Source organism: Heterodontus francisci, chromosome 31, assembly GCF_036365525.1.
Source record: "Heterodontus francisci isolate sHetFra1 chromosome 31, sHetFra1.hap1, whole genome shotgun sequence".
NCBI lineage: Eukaryota > Metazoa > Chordata > Chondrichthyes > Heterodontiformes > Heterodontidae > Heterodontus > Heterodontus francisci.
In genome coordinates, this window is record NC_090401.1 from 28125562 (window position 1) to 28150219 (window position 24658).

Genomic DNA, 24658 nt, shown 5'->3' on the forward strand with positions numbered 1-24658 from the left:
CCCGTCTGCTTAGTTGATGTCAAGTACTGGATGATCAAACATTTCTGCTAATTCAACATCACCAATGCTGAAGCCATTTTGTGCAGCTTTCAATAAAAACTCAGCATCTTAGTTTCCAACTCCATTCCTGTCCCTGGCTGCCTGTTAAGATGAAACCTGAAAGTGTTCAACCTGAGTGCTCCCCTTGTCCCTGATCTGAGCTTCAAACCCCACATTCTAACTGTCTCCAAGATCACCTATTTATATCTTTGCAACAGCACCTACTTCCACCCCCTACCTCACTTCCACTGACACTTATCCACAACTTTATCACTTTGAAATTTGATTACTTTTAGGCTTTCCTTGCCAGTATTCTGATCTCCATCCTTCATAAATTGCAACTTATGCAAAACTACATTGCTTTAATCTTTGATCCTCTCTCGGTCCTGTTTCCGTTCACCCCTGTGTTTGCCAATTTTCATTGGCTTCCTTCCCCAACAAATAAATTTCAAAATCCTTGTCCTCATTTACAAGTATCTCGATGTCCTTGCCCTTCGATATCTCTCCACCTTTCCAACTCTAGCTTACAGCACGTGCCTACTGTCTTCTAACTCCAACCTCTCTTGCACCCCTTCTCCTTCCACTTTAACTTTGGTGGTGGGCCTTTCATCTGTTTCTCTATTATACTCTGGACCATTCATCCTAAATCCCTCTGCCTGGTTACCTCTCTCACTCTCTTCCTTTTAACAGCCTCCAGAAATCCAGTTCTTTGAGTCTGCCATTGCCACCACTCCGACCATTTGTATTTCGCCAATTTTCTTTTGTCCATCTTTTCATATGTTTGTATGTTTTTCCAAAGCTGCTCATGCCCATGTTTTCATTTTGGTGAAGTAATTTTGAGATATTTTGTTGCATTATAAGGGCATTATAAGAAAGACTTACAATTATATAGCATCTTTCACAGCTACCGGATGAAAACAATGAACTTTTGAAGTGTAGTCACTGTTGTAACAGGGCAACAAGTTGTTTTTATTGTAGTGTTGGATAAAGAGACAGCTTTTTAAGATTATAAAAAATTACCAACCTCAGATGCTAGGTAGTTGTTTAGGCTGACGTACTGTACTGGGGATATTCTTGACAAAGTACAATCTCCTAAATTTTCTTCAATCAGTTGAGCATATTGTCTTGCAGGCCCCCACCTGCCAAGAATGAAGAACATTAATTTCGCCACATGGACATTAAATTTTAAATTGTTGCTGGGAAGAAGAGAAGGCCTGTGACAAGGGTTGCCAGGCCCCTGGCTGGAAAGACATTTTTGCATATTAACAGACAGTGTTTGGAACAAAGGAGCTATCCCCTGCTCCAATACGATCCACAAACAGACTGGTTATACCAGTTAGTCTCATGACTAACCTACTTAGCAGTCTGTTTTTTTTCTGAATTGGACAGTTTTGAATTGAGAGTCTGCAGAAAGCTGTTTGCTCCTGGATTGAAAAGACATCTCCTGGCTGGCTCGTCAAGCCTCTCCTGTCTGCTGCCATCTTTTTCTCACAGAACTCCAAAACCCACTGAAGACACATGAACACCAAGAGAGAAAAGTCTCCTACAGTGAAAAATGTTTAAGAAGAATACTGGGCCCCAACGAAAAGCAAGATCTACCTGCAATCGAGGACGCTACAGTGAGCTCGAAGATCTGTAACAAAACCCCTCTTCAGAGATTGCCTCAAACTTTTCCACTTTATTTTTCTTCTGCTTCTGTCCTTATCTGCATGTGTGTATCGCGTATGCATGCTAGCAGAAAACTTGTGTGTACTAGTTTCTTTGCCTTATAACTGGAAAGTGGTGAACAAGAATTCACCAAAGGGGAGCTAAAAACACGGTGTGTTTAAAATTAAACCCTGTTACAGTAAGACCCTGTGAAGGCTGAAAGAGAACCCTAGACCTCTTTCTCACCCGGTTGTAACAATATATATTACTCTCACCCTCTCCCCAAATGTTTGAGATAGTGCTTTTGAACTGTTATATGCTGACTATTTTTGCTTTGGACCATAGACCATGATATAAATGTTCGTTATTCTGTAATCTCTCATCTGCATCATTTATTCAGGATTGGGGGTAGCTTTGTTATTTCTTCAATATGATTTGTGCTTGAGCTATTAGAGGCTGCATTAAATTAACAAGTTTTTTTGTCAAATTAAGATCATCATAAAAAATTATAGAAAACGAGAGCTCTTTGGAAAATCACAGTTTCAGTACTGTCACATGAAAAATCTGTAACTGCTTCAGTGGTTTGATTTAAGACTCATTAAACACAATCAGGCAGCTGCAGTGAAGACATATCAGAGACTCAGAAGATTAAAATTCTTCTGATGCAAGACTCCAAAAAAAGCCCAGAAATTCACTATCTACTCAACACATGTTAAAGTATTCACAAAGAGACACAGAACTGTCCTATTGTTTGGAGGCAACTGTAATCCAACTTCTCTGCATTGCTTGAGGAAATAGTAGAAGCACTGGTCCACCTGCCTATGTATTTATACGCATCGAGGAATTTTGTGACAGCACTGAAACCAGGAATGAGGTGGAAACCCATTGTATTGTATACAATTCTCAGTGCTCCAAGAAAATCTCTCTTATTGGGTGGTATAGATATGTATAATAAGATACACACTGAAGCTTGGCTAATTAAAAGAAAAAGCCATCCATCGGTATATTTTCCTCTGTTTGCTAATGTTAGCTAACAAAAAAAGGCTGGAGTAAGTGAGAAATCTATATCAAATTCATTTTGCTAACATTTATGTAACATGAAAATACTCAGAAGACATAGCTTTGAAGGCAAGCTAGATACGCAGACTCGCCTGACTAGGAGCTTATTGTTCAATAGAGTGCTGTTCTCCAAAAAACAATGTTTATTTGTAGTATTTTTATGTTATATAACTATATAATTATTACATTTTGTTGCATAAATGAAAGAAAATCTCCTGAGCTAATTGCATGGTATTTGGGTGGTTACCACTTCAGTAAAATGGTTCAGTGGAAAGTTGAAACTGTGCAATCGAATAATGTTGAGACAGCAAAGATATAGGGGAAAGGAAATTAGGCTGAATAATGAGACAAATATGTTGGCGCAGCTAGTTTACAGAAGTTTTTTTTCTCAACTTGGAACTATATTGCCGTTTCTGCACGGTTGATGAGTCAAAATCCTGAAACTCCTTCCCTAACAGTACTGTGGGTATACCTATACCACATGGACTGCAGCAGTTCAAAAAGATGTTCACTGCCACCTTTTCAAGGGCAGTTAGGGATGCGCAATGCACAATAAATGCTGGCCCTGCCAACAACTCCCACATCCCATGAACAAACAAAAATAAACTTTCTGCTCACTTATTTGCATATAGGCGAATATAAAATCTGCCAGCACAATTGGACAATGTTGTAGAATTTGTTTTAAAATTCTTTTTCATTAAAAAATATTCCTTTGATATATTTAAGCATGGCATTTAAAATGATAGCATAGCTCATGGCTAGATATTTTGATGAGACTAAAAAACAAAATAATTCACCAGGTTGGAAGTAATGACCAATAAGTTTCCCCTTCTGCCTCCCAAAGTTCATTGTTTCTTTCTTTCATTTATTTACGACTACATGTTGCCTATCTCACTGTGACATTGCCTAATTCCTAGTTTACCTCAATGGTGCATTGTATTACTTTATGGGGTAGCTTTCTCGACGTAAAGTTCCAGTAACAGTTTTTAAGTGAATGAATGACAATTTTTTTTTTTAAACCCTGGGACTGATATTAACATCAAGGAAGTTTAACATTCATAAAATGTTATGAATCCCTGTTCTCCCATGCTGCTCCCACATCATTACCTCTGATGCTCCCCCACCCCAAGGATCTGTCCTTCACCCCTTTCTATTTCTCATCGACATGCTGCCCATCGGCAGCATCATCCAAACATGCAGCGTTAGTTTACATTACACATTACATTGACAACACCCAGCTCTGCCTCACCACCACTCCCAACTCCTCTACTGTTGCTAAATTGTGAGACTCTTTATCTGACATCCAGTACTGGATGAGCAGGAATTTCCTCCTATTAAATATTGGGTAGATGAAGCCATGTTCTTTGGTCTCCACTCTAAACTCTGTTCACTAGCTACTGACTCTATCCCTCTCCCTGGCAACTGTCTGAGACTAAATCAAACTATTCACAACCTTGGTGTCATATTTGACCCCATGATAACCTTCCAACCACATATCCTCACCGTCACTAAGACTGCCTATTTCTACCACCAACATTGCCTGACTTCACCCTTGACTCAGTTTATCTGCTGCTGAAACCCTCATTCATGCCTTTGTTACCTCCTAGACTTGACTATTGTAATGCACTCATGGCTGGCCTCTCACGTTCTATCCTCCATAAACTTGAAGTCATCCAAAATGCTGCTACCCATGCCTACTCGCATCGAGCCCCTTTTACATATTACCCCTGTGCTTGCTGGCTTGCATTGACTCCCAGTTAAGTATCACCTCAGTCTTAACATTCTGAGCCTTGTTTTCAAATCTCTCTGTGGCCTTGCCCCCTCCTCATCTCTGTCATCTCCTCCAGCCCCACAACCTTCTGAGATATCTGCACTCATGTAATTCTGGCTTCTTGAACACCTTTGATTTTAATTGCGCCACCATTGATAACCATGCTGGCTAGGCCCTAAGCTCTGGAATTCTCTCCCTAAACTTGTCTGACTCTCAACCTCTCTTTGTTCTTTTTAAGACACTTCTTAAAACCTACCTCTCTTACCAAGCTTTTGACCATCTACCCTAATATCGCTTTATGTGGCTCTGCATCTAATTTTGCTTTTTACACTCCTGTGAAGGACCGCGGGATATTTTATTACATTAAAGGTGCTATGTAAATTTAAGTTGTTGTTCTGATATGCATACAGTATTTGTATACTTTGGCTGCAAATAACTCATTCAAATGTGTTCTCTTTCAGTTAAAAAGCTGATTGAACTGAAGTCCCGAGGAGTAAAATTGCTTCCCAGCAAAGACAATCAGAAACCCTCAGTTTGTAAGTTGCTCTTCTTTCCATATACCAACTTGAACTTTGATCTGAAAAGGAATGTAAATCTTGTTTTTTTTTTTTTGAAAAAAGAAATGTCTTGTTTTGTTCTACTTTTTACTCTTCCCAATCCTCTTTTGTGGCATTATTGCTTTCCATCCTAAATAATGAACTAGATGACTCACCTGTCAACTCTTTGCCCTCCCTCTCACTGACTGGAATTTTACCAGCACCTTGGTGATGGGCTGGGAGGGGGAAGGCGTTGGGGGGCATGTTCAACATTTTGTTGCCACCCTGAAGCTGGCAGATGTGGCAGACGTAAAAGTCGGTGGCGAACCCGCTTCCACCCGGCCTGAGGATAAGACCCGCATTTTACGGGTCCCCGGGCTATAATTGTTCCGAGGTGGGACTTCCACCCACTTGAGGGAGGAAGTCCCGCCTCATTGAGCTGCTGGCCAATCATCGGGCCGGCAGCTCTTAATCCCAGCAGTGCCACTGGGAATGGTGGCCACTGCTGGGACTGCAGCCCAGCCAAGGACATGGAGTTAGGAGTCCAGGTAAGTTGGGCTAATCAGTGGTGCCCCGGTGAGGTAATGATGGTCATTTGGGGAGAAGGGGGTGGGCCTTTCGGGGTCCTGAGGGTGGTTAGGGAAGTGGGCCCTCAATTGGGCAACCTGGGCCTGTTTGTCCAGGCCCCCCCCCCCAGTGCGTTGAGAGGTCGACAGGTTTCACTGGGCGGCCTTTCACATCTCCTGGATGCCCACTTGCCATGGGTAAAATTCCCATGGAGGCGGGTGAAGGCCCTTAAGTGGGTGCTAAGTGGCCGAGACCCTGCTCATCCAGTACTCCCACCTGAGACCACAACCCCCCTTGCAGAGTGCACGACACTGTAGGCTGACAATGTCCTAAAGTGGGGTGGAGGTGGGATTGTGTCGGGAAGGCTACCCAGAGCCTCCCACTCAATTTTCCACCACCCCACTGCCATTATCTGGCTCGCTGGGGTGGCGTAAAATTCCGGCCAAGGAATGGGAGATATATTCATTTGAAAGATGTTGGTACAGGTAGATTAAACCAAAAACATTTTGGATTTTGTAGATGAAGACATGAGTAATAAATTTGTACAAAGAATCGATTGGGCCACAGTTAGGGCTGAATTTAGTGCTGCCGTTTGGAGTGGGAATGGTGACACGGGGGACCCCAGAATCATGTCAGATGTGTCCGCCCAGAAATCTGACATCATGATGTCAGTTCCAGATTTAGTCAGCAGCGGGAAAACAAATTAAATTGTGAACACCTAGTTTTAATACATTAGTATCTAAGTCATCACGATTCATCAGGAGGCCTTCAGATTCCCAGATGTTGAAAGTTGGCGGCACCAAGTTGTGGCCGCAGTGCCATGGCGGGTAGGCAGCCAGGACCAGTACTGCATAAGGGAAGAGTGGGGAGTGGAGGCCATTGTCAGCCTACAGTGTTGTGCACTCTGCAAGGGGGGGTTGTGGTCTCGGGTGAGAGTACTGGCTGAGCAGGGTCTCGGGTGTTCTGCAAGATTGGCGGGTGTGTGGGGGTTGCTTGGTTTTGGGTGGCTGTATCAGATGTCCAACTGTTGTGTGAGAGGGTTGGGTGCCCATACTGCTTGATGAGAAGATTGGCTATCAGCAAGGGTGGGCACTGAGGACCATCAGGGAGTCTGCTGAGAGAAGTAGCAAAGGCACAGCTACCAGGGCATGGTTGCTTCTGCATTGACAGTTCTCTCAAGGCCTACTGATCACCTGGCATACACCTATACACCCTGCCTTTTTAGACCCCATTGTTTAATTTTTTTTATTCTTGCATGGGATGTGGGTGTCTCTGGCAAGGCCTGCATTTCGTGCCCATCCCAAATTGCCCTTGAGAAGGTGGTAGTGAGCTGCCTTCTTGAACTGCTGCAGTCCATCTGGTGCGGGTACACCTACAGTCATGTTAGGAAGGGAGTTCCAAGATTTTGATCCAGCGACAGTGAAGGAACGGCGATATAGTTCCAAGTCAGGATGGTGTGTGACTTGGAGGGAAACTTGCAGGTGGTGGTGTTCCCACGTGTCTGCTGCCCTTGTCCTACCAGGTTGTGGGTTTGGAAGGTGCTGTCGAAGGAGGTGTGGTGAGTAGCTGCAGTGCATTTTGAAGTTGGTACACACTGCTGCCGTTATGCAATGGTGATGGAGGAAGTGAATGTTTAAAGTGGTGGATGGGGTGTCCTCCAAGTGGATTATCTTGGATGGTGTCAAGCTTCCTGAGCATTGTTGGAGATGCACACATCCAGGCAAATGGAGAGTATTCCATCATACTCCTGACATGTGCTTTGTAGATGGAGGACAGGCCTTGGTGAGTCAGAAGGTGGCTTACTTGCCACAGAATTTCCAGCCTCTGACCTGCTCTTGTAGCCGCAGTATTTATGTGGCTGCTGTAGTTCATTTCCTGGTCAATGGTGACCCCAAGATGTTGTTAGTGGGTAATTTAGCGACGGTAATGCCATTGAACATCAAGGGGAGATGGTTAAATTCTCTCTTGTTTAAGATAGTCATTGCCTGGCACTTGTGTGGCATGAATATTACTTAACATTTATCAGCCCAAGTCTGAATGTTGTCCAGGTCTTGCTACATATGGACACAGTGCTTTCGTATCGAGGAGTTTGCAATTATACTGAACATAGTACAATCATCAGTGAAAATCCCCACATTTGACCTTATGATGGAGGGAAGGTCATTGATGATACAACTATGAGTAGTTGATCCGAGCACACTGCCCTGAGCGACTCCCGCAGCAATATTCTGGGGCTGTGATGAAAGGCTTTCTTTCAAAATATTGCACCTACTATAACCTTGTCTCCTTCTGTATCAGTGGGAAGTATTTCTTCAAGTAATCTGAGTATTTTCACAAACTTTCTCCCTTCCCTGCTATTTATGTCAATAGAAATCCTACCACAATTATAATTTTCTTAGTTTCCATCATAAGTTGTCTCTCTTCTCTGCAACTCTTTGTCTGGTTGTATCAGTTTCCATCACCATTCCCAGTGACTTGCTCTTGAGGTCCAATGGTAACCCATCCATTTTTCTGACCTGTGTGCTTGACTTGCTAAGTTTCGTAGACATTGATAGCCCCTCTCTTTTGTCTGCCTGCACCCTTCTTTTTAAGATGATAGTCACTTCCTTGAGATTTTGAATCAACATGCAAGTCTTGTCTTTCTTTCTCCTCAACTATTCATCCTGGTTTTCTTGTGCATGAACATTCCACAGACTCATCTTAATTCTGCTTTTCTCAATTGCCATCATTTCACCTTCAGATTCCCTGGGTTTGACCCTCTTAATTTTTCTTCTTTGGTTCTCTTCTTTTATTTGCACATCTCTGAGGTTCTCAGTAATTTTACTTCTCTAGGTTCCTCTCCTTTTAAATTTCCCTTCACCCACTGCTCCTATTTAAGTTGCCCAGCATCCCTGGTACATCAAACTGCATCAAGAGTTCTGGGCAATGAAGCACTCCTAGGCTGGACTGTTATTTAATCTTTACCTTTGCTTACTGCCCATTCCTGATAGAGTCTGGCATCCACTTTAAATCTGTTGACTTTTTGTTCCTCAGTGTTCACCTGCCTTTATGTTGCTAGATTACTTTTGAAGGTGAGAAGAGCCCTCCCAATAGGTGACCATAGCAGTTGACTGGAAGTTTGACACTTCTAAGAGACCAAAATTACACTAGTCTTCTATGGTTATCTCTGTACTGCTTATATGTGCTCCAATTTCCCAAAAATGAGAATGATTTAACATTAGGGTTCCGAACCCAATATTTGCTAAATTGTGAACACAAAATATTCATTATTTTTCAAGGCTGCATGTTTGATGCTTTTTGCTTGCAGATCTTGCCCAGTTATTCTCCAAGAAATATTACATTTCATGTGTCAGTGGTAACAATGTACTAAAATTGAGCAACACAAATCGTGACGATTCACTGATAAAGTTGCCCTTTGTCCACTATAAATATGCATGAACTCGAGCTACATGCGAATTTTGAATCAACATATGTCAAAACTCATTTTCATACCCTTCACCATTTATCTATCTGCAAGTCAACACTTGTTTCTGTGATTTGTCAGGCTCCAGTGTGAGTATGTCAGCAGCAGTTATGCTTATATGCTGCTAAAATGTCATTTGAATATTGCTTTTTTCTATGGTGACGGGGTGTCCTTACCTTTTTTTCTATTTTTCACTTTTCAGTAGAAATTAGTTTATTGCAAACACATTGGGACTTTTATTTTGCTCTTGGGTTTGAATTATTCCAGGTTTACAATATTGCAAGTACTGTGCTAAAGTTCTGTGCATGAATTAAGATCAAAATTACTTTTTTAATTCATTGAGATGAAAGTGGAGGTTGTTACTAATGAAATTTTGCCCATTACTTTTTGACATTGTTGCTTTAAACCACTGTTAAATTTTACTGAGTGTCTTCTGGAGAATTCATGAAATGGATCATTCACTATTGGCTGACTTCAAAATGGAACACTTCAAGAACTTGCCACATGTCTATTCTGTGAACTGTTTCCTCTTCAAAACCTGTGGCTTTTTCTTTAGAGAGACACCTTTCAGGTCCTTATGTCAGGACCCCTTTTCAAAAAAAGATTCTTCATGTTTCTTTCCAACTGTTTTAAAAAGATGAATGCTGATGGCGAGACTCCCTATTTACTGACTACTTAGCTTCCTCAGTTACAGCTAAATATTATAGGTTACAAGGTTTCAGCCTTACTTCAGTGGCAACAGTCTCATCTCTGAGGCTGTGTGTTCAAGTTCCACTCCAGTGAGCTGAGCTCATAATCTAGGCTGATAGTTCAATGCGGTACTGAGGGAGTGCTGCAATGTCTGAGGTGCTGTCTTTCGGCTGTGCTGTTAAACTCAGGCCCTGTCTGCCTTTTAAGGTGGTTGCAAAAGATTCCATGGCACTATCTGAAGAGCAGGAGAGTTCCTTGGTGTCATAGAATCACGCAGCACAGAAGGAGACCATTTGGCTATTGCACTGGCTCTCTGAAAGAGCTACCAATTAGTTCCACTCCCCTGCTCTTTCCCCAGAACCCTGCAATTTTTCCCTTTTTAAATAGAGATCCAATTCTCTTTTGGAAATTATTACTAAACCAGCTGCCACATCCCTTTCAGGTAGTGCATTGCAGATCAGAACAACTCACCAAGTCGAAAAAGAAAATCTCATCATCATCATCTGGCATTTTTGCCTTTTATTTTAAATCTGCAACCTTTGGTTACTGGCCCTCTTGCCAGTGGAAACAGTTTCACTCCATCTTCTCTATCAAAACCTAACATAATTTTGAATATATCTACTAAAACTTAACCTCAGTTGCCTTGGCCTTAAGCTCTGGAATACCCTCTCCACACCTTTCTGCCTATCTACCTCATGTCTATCTTTAAAACACTCATTAAAACCTATACCTTTGACTAAACTTTTGGTCATCTGACCTAATATCTCCTTATGTGGCTCGGTGTAATTTTATGTTTGATAATAGTATGGAATGTTTTATTACTTTAAAGGCACTATATCAGTTACTGTTGTTAACCTTCTGTGCTCTAAGAAGTGCAATCCCAGCTTCTCCAGCCTCTACAAATAACTGAAAACCCTTATCGCTGGTACCATTCTAGTAAATCACCCCTGCACCCTCTCCTAGGCTCTTTTCTAGAGTGTGATGCCAGAATTGGACACAATACTCGAGCTGAGGTATAACCAGGTTTAGTATAACATCCATGTATTTGTCCTTTATTTGTAAAGCCAAGGCTCTGATTTGCTTTATTTAACAGCATTATCAGCTCATCCTGCTGCCCTCAAAGATTCGTATATATGAACCCCCTGCATCCCATTTAAAATTGCACCAGTTAGTTTATATTGCCACTCATTTTTTGCTTCCAAAATGAATCACTTCTTTGCATTAAATTTCACTAATCGCTCTGTCCTCCTGAAGACTGCTACTTTTCTCCTCGTTGTTAGTATATTTTCAAGCTTAGTGTGATTGGCAAACATGATGCCCCCTTAGCCAAGTCCAGGTCATTAACACATAACAAAAAGAGCAGTGGTCCTCGTACCGACCCGTGGAGGGTCACCCCTGTTTACTTCACTTCAGTCTGTAAAGCAACCGTTTACCACTACTCTCTGTTCTCTGTCTCAAAGCCAATTTTATATCTACACTGTCACAGCCCCCTTAATCCCTTAGGTTTCAATTTTGCGAACGCGTCTATTACATAGTACTTCATCAAATGCTTTTTGAAAATCCATATACCCAACATCAACCCTCTTCGTTATTTCCTTGAAGAAGGCACTCAAGTTCATTAGACATAATTTGCCTTTATCAAATCCATGTTGTCTGTCATTTATTTATTTATTTCGAGATACAGCACTGAAACAGGCCCTTCGGCCCACCGAGTCTGTGCCGACCAAGAACCACCCATTTATACTAACCCGACAGTAATCCCATATTCCCTACCACCTACCTACACTAGGGGCAATTTACAATGGCCAATTTACCTATCACCTGCAAGTCTTTGGCGGTGGGAGGAAACCGGAGCACCCGGCGAAAACCCACGCGGTCACAGGGAGAACTTGCAAACTCCACACAGGCAGTACCCAGAATTGAACCCGGGTCCCTGGAGCTGTGAGGCTGCAGTGCTAACCACTGTGCCGCCCACTGTTATTAACCTATGTTCTTCCAAGTGACAATTAAATGTGTCCTGGATTATGGGACGAAAAACCCACGGAAACCACATAAAAAGAATTATGTGGTCATATATCTCATTGCTGCTTGTGTACGAATTGGCTGCCATGGTTCCCTAAATTACAACACTGACTACACTTCATTGGCTGTGAAGTCTTTTGGGATGTCCCAAAGGGGATATGAAAATAGTGTGAGAAAAAGGCATTGAAGTGGATGATCAGCCATGATCATATTGAATGGCGGGGCAGGCTCGATGTGATGAATGGCCTGCTCCTACTCCTATGTTCTTATGTTCCAATGTCCTGAGGTCATGAAAGATTCCATATAAATGTGAGTCCTTTCCTTTATTGGGTCTTAGATGCTGTAGCGGAAAGGTCCATTTTTATCAGAATGTAAATATACTTGTACTTTACCAAGTGTTCAGGCTATTAGTTTAACACTGTAAGTGGTCAAATCTGTATATCTTGACTAAATTTAAAGATTCTGCCAATCACAATAGCTCTGGACTCACTCTATCTTGTAATGGCCATGCGAGAAAACCTGGTGCAATTTATTTTAATATCTCCTTTTGTTTTGTTAGGAAAACCATACACAGCTGCGAACAGAGCTCTGATTTTCATTTAATTTTTAAAAGCTTAAAAACTCGCTCATTATTCTAATGTCTTTTTACTGGTAGTATTGTTTTTTTCTTTAAAACAGCTTGGATTTACACCAGTCTATGTATATGTGAAAGAGCAGCATTATTCACTGTATTGTGAAGTTTGTTGGCAAAGCTCAATTAGCAGACGATTCCATTCTACAATCCTGCAAAACATTAGCTTCCTGCAGGAATTGAACAACACAGCAGATTGTCTTTCCCTTTTCTTAGTTAAAATTTTTTTTTAAAGTGTCAGGTCATGCACCCACAGTTAGTGACACCACCATTATCACCATGTGAATGTCATTCTGCATATTTGCAAGCCACTTTACCAAATAGTAATGTGGTTTTAAAAAAATAGCAAAGTTGTATTCTAATTCATATGTCCTGTGTAATGACATGTTAACATACACATAATAAGCACAATAGCAACCTGTTGTGTTGATTAAGGGAGTGCTAAAAAACGACTGAAGTAATTTCTTACATTGTTCACCCTTTAGTTCCATTTAATTACAGTCTTTTTCTAATAAGAATATTGTTATTATTCATCAGTCAGGTAATTCAGAGTGCATAAATGGCTTATAAAATCAGAAAATGCTGGAAAAATTCAGCAGCTTAGGCAGTATCTGTAGACAGAGAAAGAGAGTTAATGTTTCAGGTCAATGACCTCTTGCAGATCAGCACCCACAGTATTTTGCTTTTGCATATATGGCTTTCTTGGTTCTATGACGTCTGTGCAGTTGCTGAAATTTAGGGACTTAAGTTTCTTTGGTGGTGTACTAGTGAGATTTGTAAGATTTGATTGTGCAGTATTTTAACATTGCTGTCAGCCCATTTACTTTACATGGATTAACGATGTTGTCAAAATTGTGCACAATGGAATATTTCACTACCAAGCATAATTAAATTACTTTGAATCAATGACATAATGAGCATTTTGAGTGTCCATTGTTATGACCAGGTGAGAAAGAGGTCTGGGGTTCCCTCTCAGCCTTCACCTGGTCTTACTGTAACAGGGTTTAATTTTAAACACACCCTGTTTTTCGCTCCCCCTTGGTGAATCCTTGTTCACTGCTTTGCAATTATAAGGCAAAGAAACCAGCACAAACAAGCTTTCTTAGGTTTAAAGAAGAAAAGTGAAATTTTATGAAACTTCAACTTAAACTCTAATTTGGTTGACGCATGTGGCTCCACGATGCGCCCACGCTAGCGTGCAGATGTGATACACACATGCAAATAGAGACAGAAAAGAGCAGAAGAAAAATCAAGTGGAAAGGTTTGAGGCAATATCTGAAGAGTTGTTGTTCTGGTTTAGTTTAGAGATACAGCACTGAAGCAGGCCCTTCGGCCCACTGAGTCTGTGCTGACCAACAACCACCCATTTATCCTAATCCTACATTAATCCCATATTCCCTACCACATCCCCACCATTCTCCTACCACCTATCTACACTAGGGGCAATTTACAATGGCCAATTTACCTATCGACCTGCAAGTCTTTGGCTGTGGGAGGAAACCGGAGCACCCGTCGGAAACCCACACGGTCACAGGGAGAACTTACAAACTCCGCACAGGCAGTTCCCAGAACTGAACCCGGGTTGCTGGAGCTGTGAGGCTGCAGTGTTAACCACTGCGCTGCCCACATGTTCTTCATGCTCACTGTGGAGTCCTTGATTGTAGGCAGATCTTGCTTTTTGCTGGGGCCCAGTATTCTTCTTAAACCTTGTTCACTGTAGGAGACTTTTCTCTCTTGGAATTCATGTGCCTTCAGTGGATTCAGAGGCTTGTGAGAAAGAGAAGGGAATGGATAGGAGAGAGATCTTCTCAGTCCAGGAGCAAGCAGACTTTCTGCCCAAAATGTTTGTACAAAATCAAAAAACTCAGGTTCCCCAGCAGGTTAGTCATGTGACTAGCTGGTTTCACTGTGTCCATTTGTGTATTCGGCCATCTTAGCAGTCAACCTGGAATGCGAGCTCCCCCACCTTCAATGTCTGGTGATCAGAAGTCCATTGTGGGTTGAATGTGTAAGGGAATGGCTGCTTAGTCCTTCCAAACACTGTCTGTTAATATGAAAATTTCTTTCCAGCCACAGCTGATCTGGTTAACAAGTCCTTTCTTCACTCCAGTAGCAGTTTAAAATCAATTCTCATGACAAAATTAATGTGCCTCATTCTTGGCAAGAGGGGACCAAGCATGACACCATAAAAAGTCTGTTCTGATGTTGCAAGGGCAAACTTAATATTTGAAATTGTGGCTAATGAATTGCATATTTACACATATTTCCTGCATATGAGAGATTTATGCAGTAGATGAGAACAGAATAATCGAATGAGAGATTGAAAAAATAGTAAAAGAAAAAATGCATAGTGATTAAATAACAAATGAGTCACTACTTGATTCACCAAGAGAAGTTAGTACTCCATTATTTGATTGCAGATACGGCTTTAGAACCATGCTGTAATATCCTTGTTCATAAATTAACGGGCATAGTTTGGACAATTGGAAGATAGATTACTGACAAAATTGATGTTCATAAAATGTTCACTCAGTTTCACCTATTTTCTTCATAGTAACTCAAGCAGGGATGACACAAGGATATAATATGTGTCCTGACCCAGGAGTTCCTGAATGGGGTAAAAGAACAGGTTTGGATTTCAGGTAAGAAGCTCCTAGATTGCCATCAGCAGGTTCTGTGCATGCATACATTTATCGTTTTAAAAATTTGATCTGAGCAATTACTTCAGAACTCTCAAGATTGCTGCTGATGCATACTCATTCATTTGAATTGTTCATTCAAGACACAAACATTGCAATAACTAGCAAAGAAATAAGGTGCAAAATATTGTAAGTTGAATTTCTAAAAGATTGATCCACACTACATCCACAGCCGTTACACTACATTTGAAGATAGAGGTTGGAACGGCGCAGAGTCTATTGTTCCTGATGGTCTGAGTCACTGTCTTTTTTGTATCTTTGACAATGTGTTCAGACAATAATCTCATAGATGTTTCAGGAAAAGTTTGAAGGGACAATTTGCAGGGCCAAATGCTTCAGATTTAAAATTTAAGAGATAATATAGAACTTCATGTTCAATTTTCTTTGCATAAACTGCATTAAAACAATGCAAATTGTGCTGTAGCATTAACACAAATATTGTTCGATTTTCCAGTGCATGAGGGAAAATCAGAATGTGAGTGAACCTTGACCACTGTCACAGACTTTCTAGTGGCCAGCAGTGGAGTATCAGTGCAGATACATGGGAACAGGACATCGGCCTGTCCTTCTGAAGTAGAAATGGGACATTCAAAGAGAAACTATAGGGGGAGAAATAACTACAACCAAGAAGATTATGTAGGCCCAAAAACTGTTGTGAAAGGCCAACCAGTGTCACCCACTGTTAAATCAACTTGCCATTGCCCATGTAATGTTGATGATATTGTTACGATCAGGTGAGGAAGGGGTCTCAGGCTCCCCTTTCACCCCTTCTCTGGATTGACCGCAACAGGGTTTATCTTTTTAACGCAGTGATTTAACTTACCACCTCAGTGAGCACTTGCTCCTGTTCCTCTAAAATAAAATGGCAAATGAAACAATCAGACAGGTTTTCTTGAGCATTAACAAGAAAGATGTAAGTTTATTAACTTTAACATTCTAAACCGATTAAAAATTACTAAAATAGGCTATGCATCCACGCTCACATTCACACAACAGCCACACACACACACACACACACACACACACACACACACACACACACACACACACACACACACACACACACACACACACACACACACATCACAGAGGGAAAAAACAGAGTTGGGAGGTTGGAGTAAAGTCCGTAAAAAATGGAATTTAAATATTGAGTCTTAGTGTCTTTAGTTGAAATTGTTGTCCTGAGGTCCTCGTTGGGCCGCGTGCACCATTTGGGCTTGCTTTTCGGGCTCCAGAAGGCAGAAGAGGGCTTTATCCATGTCCCTTTTGTTGTTGACTTTAAGGAGATTTGAGGCTTAGTAGCTGCACCTTAGGCTTCTCTGAAACCTTACTGGAGAGAGAGAGAGATGCTTTCTTGCTGGGTCTCAGTTACTGACTGACTTCTGAGTCACCACTCACAAATCTCCAGAGTGGCCCAAGCAGTTATGTGATGTGACCACATCTTTGAGTTTTAAACAGAAGCTTCCAGAAAGGTCTTTGAAATTCAAGGCTCTCCTCTCGAGCTGTTCAAACATACTTGGTAGGGGGGTTTGGCTCTTTCAAAGTCAATGGGTGTCAATGGCTTTTGACAACCCTCATTGATAAGGTTATCCCAGTTAAGTGAATGAGAGAACACTCCATTGTTCTGGCTAGACTGGGTAATCACCTCTGTCTGCAACCTGCCTTTCGCTTCTCATGTGCAAATTGTGCATGGCTGCTCACTGTTCTGTTTATTTAAAAGTTGTTTGTAACAGTTTCAGGCAACGTTCCACACAATTAAATGAATATTTCCATTTTCCATGTGGGGTTTCTGTCACAATATTTTGCCCTCCAAGTTGTTGGAAGTGTGGAATGGAAACTGCATGGCACTCTCTACAAAGTGTTACGGTCAAGTGAGGAGGGGTTGAAGGCTTCCTTCTTTTCCCTCTCCTTGTTTAACCACAACAGGTTTAATTTTTTTTTTAAAGTGGATGTACTGGCCAATTCAGTAGATGTTTGATTACTTACTTGCCACGATCATAACAAGAACCAATCGGGCAGCTTTTCTTGAGTTTAACCAAGAAAAAGGTTAAATTTATTGTACCTAAACTGAACTAATGAAAATAATAAACTACGTACCAACTTTCACTCACGCACACACTGGAGGTTTACCCACACAGAAATAGGTACAGAGTGGAGAAAGGTAAATTGGTTGAGTTAGAGGCTATAGAAAAAAGGGATATACAGTCTGTGGAGTTTGGTGATTCGTCTGGCTTCTAGCTGAATTCGGTGTCCTGTGGCTTTTAGTTTGAAGAGGTAGATGACTGGCTCAGTGGGTCTCTTGGAGACAGTGATGCGGATGATTTCCTCCAATGGGATTTCTGATTGTAGCTGGAGTATTCAAAGGTGGTCAGTCAACAGGCAGAGTTTAAAGCTTGTAAGCTCAAGATCTTGTACTGGAGAGAGAGAGAGACCCATTTGGGTCTGCATGTGTCAGAGTCCAGAACCTTCTCCGTTCAGCTGTGGAGAAACACAAGCTTTAAAATCACAGATGTGGGGGGCATGTCACATGACAGTCACTCATTGATTCAAACATAGTAGTTAGCAGTATTTCTCTCTTGCTAAAAAGAAAATAACTCACAGTTTCCTTAAACTTCCTGGGTCTTGGTTCTTGCTCGGATGAGCAGCCATTTCGTCTGCACCTCGCAGGCCTTGAAATGCTACAGTGTTGCAAACTAGGTGGCCATCCTACGCTGCCAGCAAATTCAGCTTTTTTTTTTAAAATCTGTTCTTTATTTGGATGTATTTATTAAAATATGAATTCAGATCTCCAGTCAATGGATTAAAGTAAATTATCATTCAACAAAGCACATTGGTGTAACAAAAGCATCTGGGAAATGATTGAACAGGGAAAGCATTTGTGCATCTCGTTAACCAATTGGATTGAATGATTCAGATATTAAACATGCAAAGACTGAACAAGGAAGTTTAAGTTAGAATGGTGAATTCAATGTCAAATCAGAAACAGGAAGAAAAATAAAGAGAGGGAAAGAAGGATTTGATTGAGAGAGATAACAAAAAAAGAAACAAAGAAAAATTAAAATAACAATTTAGCATGCACACTACTCAATGCATTTGGTTGGAGAGCTATACAGGAGATGCCATGTTGGAGCGGCACATCTCGGAGAGCAACAACCAGATTTCCACATTTAATTGCAAATGTTCCTTCATCTGAAGTTGCTGTGGCATTTAAACAAAATTAACAGTGAATGCTATTCGCCACACTGTTACTTGGACAGCAATATTTGTTAAATTTTGTTTGAAAATTGCGACAAAATCCTCAGAAGAATGATCTGATGGGGGAAAACTTATGAAAAGCATCCTCGATTATTCAAATTATCTAGCTCTTGAAACTATAGAGCCCAGCTGGCCCATCCTTTGTTAAAGATTTGTAACTCTAAGATGGATTGAAACACTGAAACAAGAATTTTCCGATCATGAGATTGGGTGGCTGAGTGAACCTTTTCAGCTGTGGTTTGAGTTTGTTGCCTGTAAAGGTCTTTGGTGACATTTCTAATATGCTTGGAACCATAGCACAAATCTGCCTGTTGTTGCACCTTGATTAATATTGAACACTTGAAATGGTTATTGGTGTTATTAGGAGACAAATGCTTAACGTTATGTAACATTCTTATCTGCTGTTGTAGAGCAACAGTAACTGACGGTTAAAATAGGCTAATATCTCTTTTAAAACTGCAGATAAAATATGCTAACCCAGTGGCAATATTGCCAACAATTATTTCTGGGTTTAAATTCACAGGTTCACTCATAAAGGTGACAAATGTGGGAAGTGGAAATATTAAACTGATTTAGTCATGGATGCTCTTGATATTCTGGGGCATTCTTTGACAGAGATGAAAAAGCTTTACTCAGCATCTAAATTGTGTTGCACCTGGCCTGGAGGGTTTTGTCAATAACACTGAGTTTCCAAACGGACTAAAAGTTCATTTTTGAGGATTTACCTTCCTCACCTCGACAGAGACCACATTTATCCAAAAATATGAATATAACAATAATAACGTACATTTATACAGCACTATTAAGATTTTTAAAAACTAGATATCGAGCCAAGCAAGGAGATACTGGGAAATAAGACTGAAAGCTTGGTCAAGTAAGTGGATATTAAGGCAAAGATAGAGGTGAAAAGGAGAAGGAGTCCAGAGAGTGAATGCAAATGGTTGAAGGCATGGCTGCCAATGGTAAGACAAAGTGAGAGGAGATGTGCAAGAGGCCAGAGTCAGGGGAGCATAGAATTCAGACAGGGCAGGAAGTCATAGACTGGAGGAGCTAACAGAGTAGGCAAGGTTGAGGCCACAAAAGGATTTAAACACAGGGATGAGAATTTAAGATATTAAAAACAAGAAATTCTGGAAATACTCAACAAGTCAGGCAGCATCTATGGAAGAAGGGTCACTGACCCGAAACGTTAACTCTGCTTCTCTTTCCACAGATGCTGCCAGACCTGCTGAGTGAATCCAGCATTTCTTGTTTTAGCATCTATGGAGAGATGTATGAAGTTGTAGTAGTGAAATAACAAAATAAAATTGTAAATAAAGAGAAATAATGAAAGAACTTTCATTCAATAGAGTCGTTCATGCCCTTGGGATGTCCTAATGTGCTTCACAGCTCATGAAATACCTTGAAAGTGAGCCATTGTTCTTACGGCAGCAAATTTGCAAGCAGCAAAGTCCCACAAAGGATAAAATGACTAGGTAAACTACTTTATTGATGTTGGTTAAGGGGTAAATATTGTCCAAGCCACTGGGAGAACTCCCCTGCTCTTATTTGAATATTGCCATGGGATCTTTTATGTCCACCTAAGCAGGCAGGTTGGGCCTTGTCTGTAAGTATCTTCTGAAAAATGGCACCTCTGTAAAATGTCCTTAGTACTTTACTGGTCAGTCTAGTTTATGTGTTCAAATACTGCGGTGGGACATGAACACACAACCTTCTGACTAAGATGTGAAAGTGCTATAATTCAGTCAAGGCTGAGCGTTCAAATGTAATAAAATGACAGAACTATTATATCGCTACACTCTCACTTACTGCCCCGAATATAATTGTTCAATAATGCAATTATACCGCATCAACTGGATTGCAGAAGAGAGTTCTGAACTTTTACCACCCTGGATTTTGTTCCCAGCCCGACGTCCGGTTCCGTGGCGGGAGCAGGGGGGTCGGAAAATCGGAGCGGCAGCAGCCACCACGGAACCTGACGCTGGGATTGCCGGGCTCAATCTTCCCGACGGCGGGGAAGCTCTGTGGCCCCTCCATCGCTCCACGACAGGACCTGACTTAGCATATTTAAATAACATATTGGCATGAATTAAAATATAAACCGCAGTGATCTTACCTTCAGTTCCCAATCCTCAGCACCACAAGCGGCTGTCATGTGTCTTTACTGTCCTGTCCAGGGAATGCTGGCGCCATTGAGGTGAGGAAGGGGAAAAAGTAAGAAGTGTGTGTTTGCACCATCTGCAGCTTGTGAGACAGAAGAAATTGTGCATTGAGAAAGAACTGGGATTCGGAGAAGGAGGATTAGGTTTGTAGATACCTTCATCATCAATCCCTCTAGCCCTGCCAGTGACCACAACCTCGGCGATGCCCCTTTCCATGATGGCCAACACTGTGCATGGAGGTTAAACTATGCAGGCATACTTGTCCTCCTCCCATTCTTTGTTGCTGCCTGCTATAATGTGCCACCTTCTCCTACAAGGAAGAGGAAAATGTGTCAGTGAGTCAGTGGGTTTCCTGCAATATACTTGGGTGATGTGGCTGTTATGTTTGAATAGCTTCTAGTATGTGTGAGTTGTGAGTTGCGGGTATAGGGCTTGCAACTGTACTAAATGTGTGAGGATGAGGTGAAATATATGAACATTGGATATTAATCCTAATTGATGGAGATTGTTGGTAGGTGTTAAGGGGGTGTAAAGAATTGAACAGTGGATGGAACTAGTGGTGTAGCTGGTGGGATATGATATTTACACAGCTTGACAACTCGTGTTAGATTGTTAAACGTATTCCTGCACTGAACTCATGTTCTTGGAGCAACACTCTTTGCATTGACCTTTGCCATTACTTCTTCCCACTGCCTTCTGATCAGATGTCCGGAGGACCTCCTGCCCCCTTGCGGATACAGGGGGCTAGATTTTCAAAGGGCCGCGGGGTCAGGACCTGGTGCGGGCGCAATTTCAAAAACACGGTCCCAGAGGTTGTCTGGGGGTCATGACGCCTCCAGGACAGTTTGTTATTTTCAAAGGGCCAGTAGGGGGAGGGAATGGGAAACCCACTCGCCATCAATTAAGGGCCCCTTAAGCTCCTTAAGGAGCTTGTTAAGTGGCCTGTCCGGTGCAGACTGGAATTTTTGAACTTTATTTCTGCAAACCCAATCAGTCTGGTCTATGTTAGTGTTCAACTATTGGGTTCGCCGCAATGCCAAATAATGTTTATTTCTCTTTGTCTTAAAATTGTTCGTAATGGACCTTCTTGCGCTTATGCTAATGCAGGACCTTCATTTTTCCCACATGGGCCCTTTCATCCTCGTTGATGCTGCTGGCCCTGTAAGGAGCTGTCTGCTTTCTTCGGCAAGGTAACGACAGCCCCCAACATGGTTGTCTTTGCCGCTGGTGCCAGGCAGGTAGTTCCAGCCTCCTGGAGACACTCGACGACACGAATTGGGTGCCGAGCTCACCTCCTGCCCAATTAGGGCATTTATATTTGTGCGAGAGCGATACAGTTGAGGTGGGAGTTGGGACCTGCAATTCATCTGGGCATCAGATTTCCAAGCCCAATTTGAAAATCCACCCAGGATGTCGCTCCTCCTCTCCACATCGAACATCAAGACCTCCAGTCGTTGAAAAAACATGTTGCTTGCTCTCTTGCAAGTTCAGCCATTCCTCGAAATATCACAGTCCAAAATCACTTTTCAAAAAATTTCCACCACTTCTTGAAGCCACAGCACACCTCTACTTGAAGTGAAGGTTGCCTTTAAGTAGCGCTAGTCACTCAAAATCGGTCCCCCTTGCTGATGTGTGCAGCTAACGAACAGGACAGGTAGTGCTAGCTGGATGCAGAAATCATTTAAATCAACAGTCAGTATAAATTTTACATGCTGCCAGCACCTCAGTGAACAGGCACGGATTAACCACCCATTTTCAGACGTTAGCCAATTTAGCTTCTGTTGAATTTAAAGTTGGAAGAGAATTTATCCCTTTTACATGGGCCAATGGCAGTGGAGAGAGAATTGGAGGGTTTTAGTGAGAGAATTCTAGAGCAGCCCACACTGGAGAAAGCAGAGAGGGGAATGTCCAGTAGGCCAGAGTCAGAGGAATGGAGAATTTAGGGGAGGGTTCTTTGACTGGAGGAGGTTAGAGATCAGGAGAGATGAGGCCATGAAGGAATTGAAACATGAGAATGAGAATTTTAAATTTAAATGTTTTGGGGACCAGTAGCCAATGTAGGCCAGTGATGGGTGAACAGAATTTGGTATAGGATATGATAAGTAAAGTTAGGATGAGCTGATGTGGAAAATAGATCATCCAGGAGAGCATTGTAATAGTCAATTGTTACCTCAGTGGCTTTGTTGAATGATAATTTCCTTTAATCCACTGACTAGAGATCTGCATTTATTATTAATAAAAGACATTTAAAAAAGAAAAGCTTAGGCTGGTTACCTAATTTACAACACTGTATCCTACATTGCAAAGGGCTGTGAGGAGGGAGACGAAATGTCTGCATTTCACAGAAGGAACTAAGACCCAGGAATGTTTAAAGGAACTACCTGTTCTCTCAGCAAGCAGAGAAATACTGCTAACTGCAATGTTTGAATGACTGAGTAACTGTCATGTGACAAGCCCCTCCCCAACTGTGGTTTTAAGCTGGTGTTTTCTCCGCAGCAGAGGAGAAGCAACTGGATTCTGACATGAGCAGACCCTAAGTGGGGCTCTCTCTCTCACCAGTCCAGCTTGAAAGCTTTCAAATCCTGCTTGTTGACTGACCACCTTTGCATACTCTGGCTATAATCAGAAACCTCATTGGAGGAAATCGTCCGAATCGCTATCTACAAGACACTCACTGAACCAGTCATCTACCTCTTCAAACTAAAAGCCTCAGGACCACTGAATTCAGCTAGAAGCAAGCTGAATCATGAAACTTCACAGACTGTACACCTTTTTTATGGTCTCTAACTCAGAAAATCGACCTTTTCCCACTCTGCAACCTATTTGTGTGTGTGTGTAAACCTCTAGTGTGTGTGTGTGTGTGTGTGTGTGTGAAAGTTGGCACGTGTTTATTTTATTAGTTCAGTTTAGGTACAATAAAGTTAACCTCTTTCTTTGTTAACTCAAGAAAACCTATCCAATTCCTCACTTGCTATGATCATAACAGACAATCAAACACCTACTGAATTGGCCAGTAGATCCACTTTAAAGAAGAATTAAATCTGTTGCGGTCAAACAAGGAAAGGGAAAAGAGGGAAGCCCTTCGACCCCTCCTCACTTGACCATAACACAATGCTTTGATGCCAAAATAATTCACAGGCTTGTATAGTAACAAGTCCAAAATCAGAACACACTTCCCCTTGTTTACTCATATCAGTTGATACTGTTGGATATTCAGTTGATAGCTTTCTGGAGTCAGGTGACTGAAGATCAGTTCCCAGGTTGGTCTCAAGTGTTGGAATATTTGGAGTAAACAAGTTGCTTTGAAGTGCAGCTGCCCTATCTATAAACTGAGGAAGGAGTGATCTGTCATAGTAGATCTCTATAATTTATAATGCTGGAGAGTTATCAATATTTTCTTTGAGGTTAAGAGATATATTCATGGCTGCATATATTTTTCAAAAACAAACGGAAATAATTAGAACAGAAAGTAATTTTCTAGTCGTTCACAAATGTTGATTTGATTTTAGTTAATTATGCTGCTGTTATTCAGATTGTTCAGAATACCTTGCCTCTATTTTCAAAGATTTTTTTTCCTCCTGTTGCCAGCAATGTTATCTCCTGAAGCTATTTGCTTCTTTCTGGGGGATGGATTGCTGGAGACTGGTACCTCATCAAGTTCTATGTGAACCTAGACAGTGAGATCCTGATTTAACTGCCCGCAACTGGCAGAAACAGGGTGGGGAACCAGTTAAAATAATGGAAGCCGCTTAGACCCACCAATCTTGCTTTCTTCCTGCCTTGGCCCCATATTAACCAACTCTTTTGAGCAGGTGGGCAGGGCGCCCTCAGGAAGCGGGGTCCTGTTTTAAATATGCAGATCGGGTCCAATGATGCCAGCAGGACCTGACATGCAATATAAACCTGAGGCCTGAGCTGGGTGGTGGAGGGCAATGTTGCCTCCCTCATCAGGCAGAACCTGCCAGGAGCTGAATCCTGTACCAGAGGAGGCCCCAAAGGTTAGTTCAACATTTATTTTTCAGGTTCTCTTCAGGGGCCTCCCTTGCTAACCCCCTCCAGAATCATGGCCAGATTTCCCCACTTCCCCACCCATCTAAAGCATTACCCTTTCCCTCCC

The 24658-nt window shown here is 41.7% G+C and overlaps 1 protein-coding gene across 1 annotated transcript in view; it reads left to right on the forward strand.

The window, feature by feature from the left end:
* Positions 1–24658, forward strand: part of csmd2 (CUB and Sushi multiple domains 2) — a 2056060-nt gene that overhangs the window by 1326396 nt on the left and 705006 nt on the right. Inside the window, exons 7-8 of the mRNA XM_068011193.1 lie at positions 4978–5052; positions 14980–15067. Of these exons, the coding sequence (XP_067867294.1) occupies positions 4978–5052; positions 14980–15067 (163 nt within the window). The remainder of the gene's footprint in view (positions 1–4977; positions 5053–14979; positions 15068–24658) is intronic.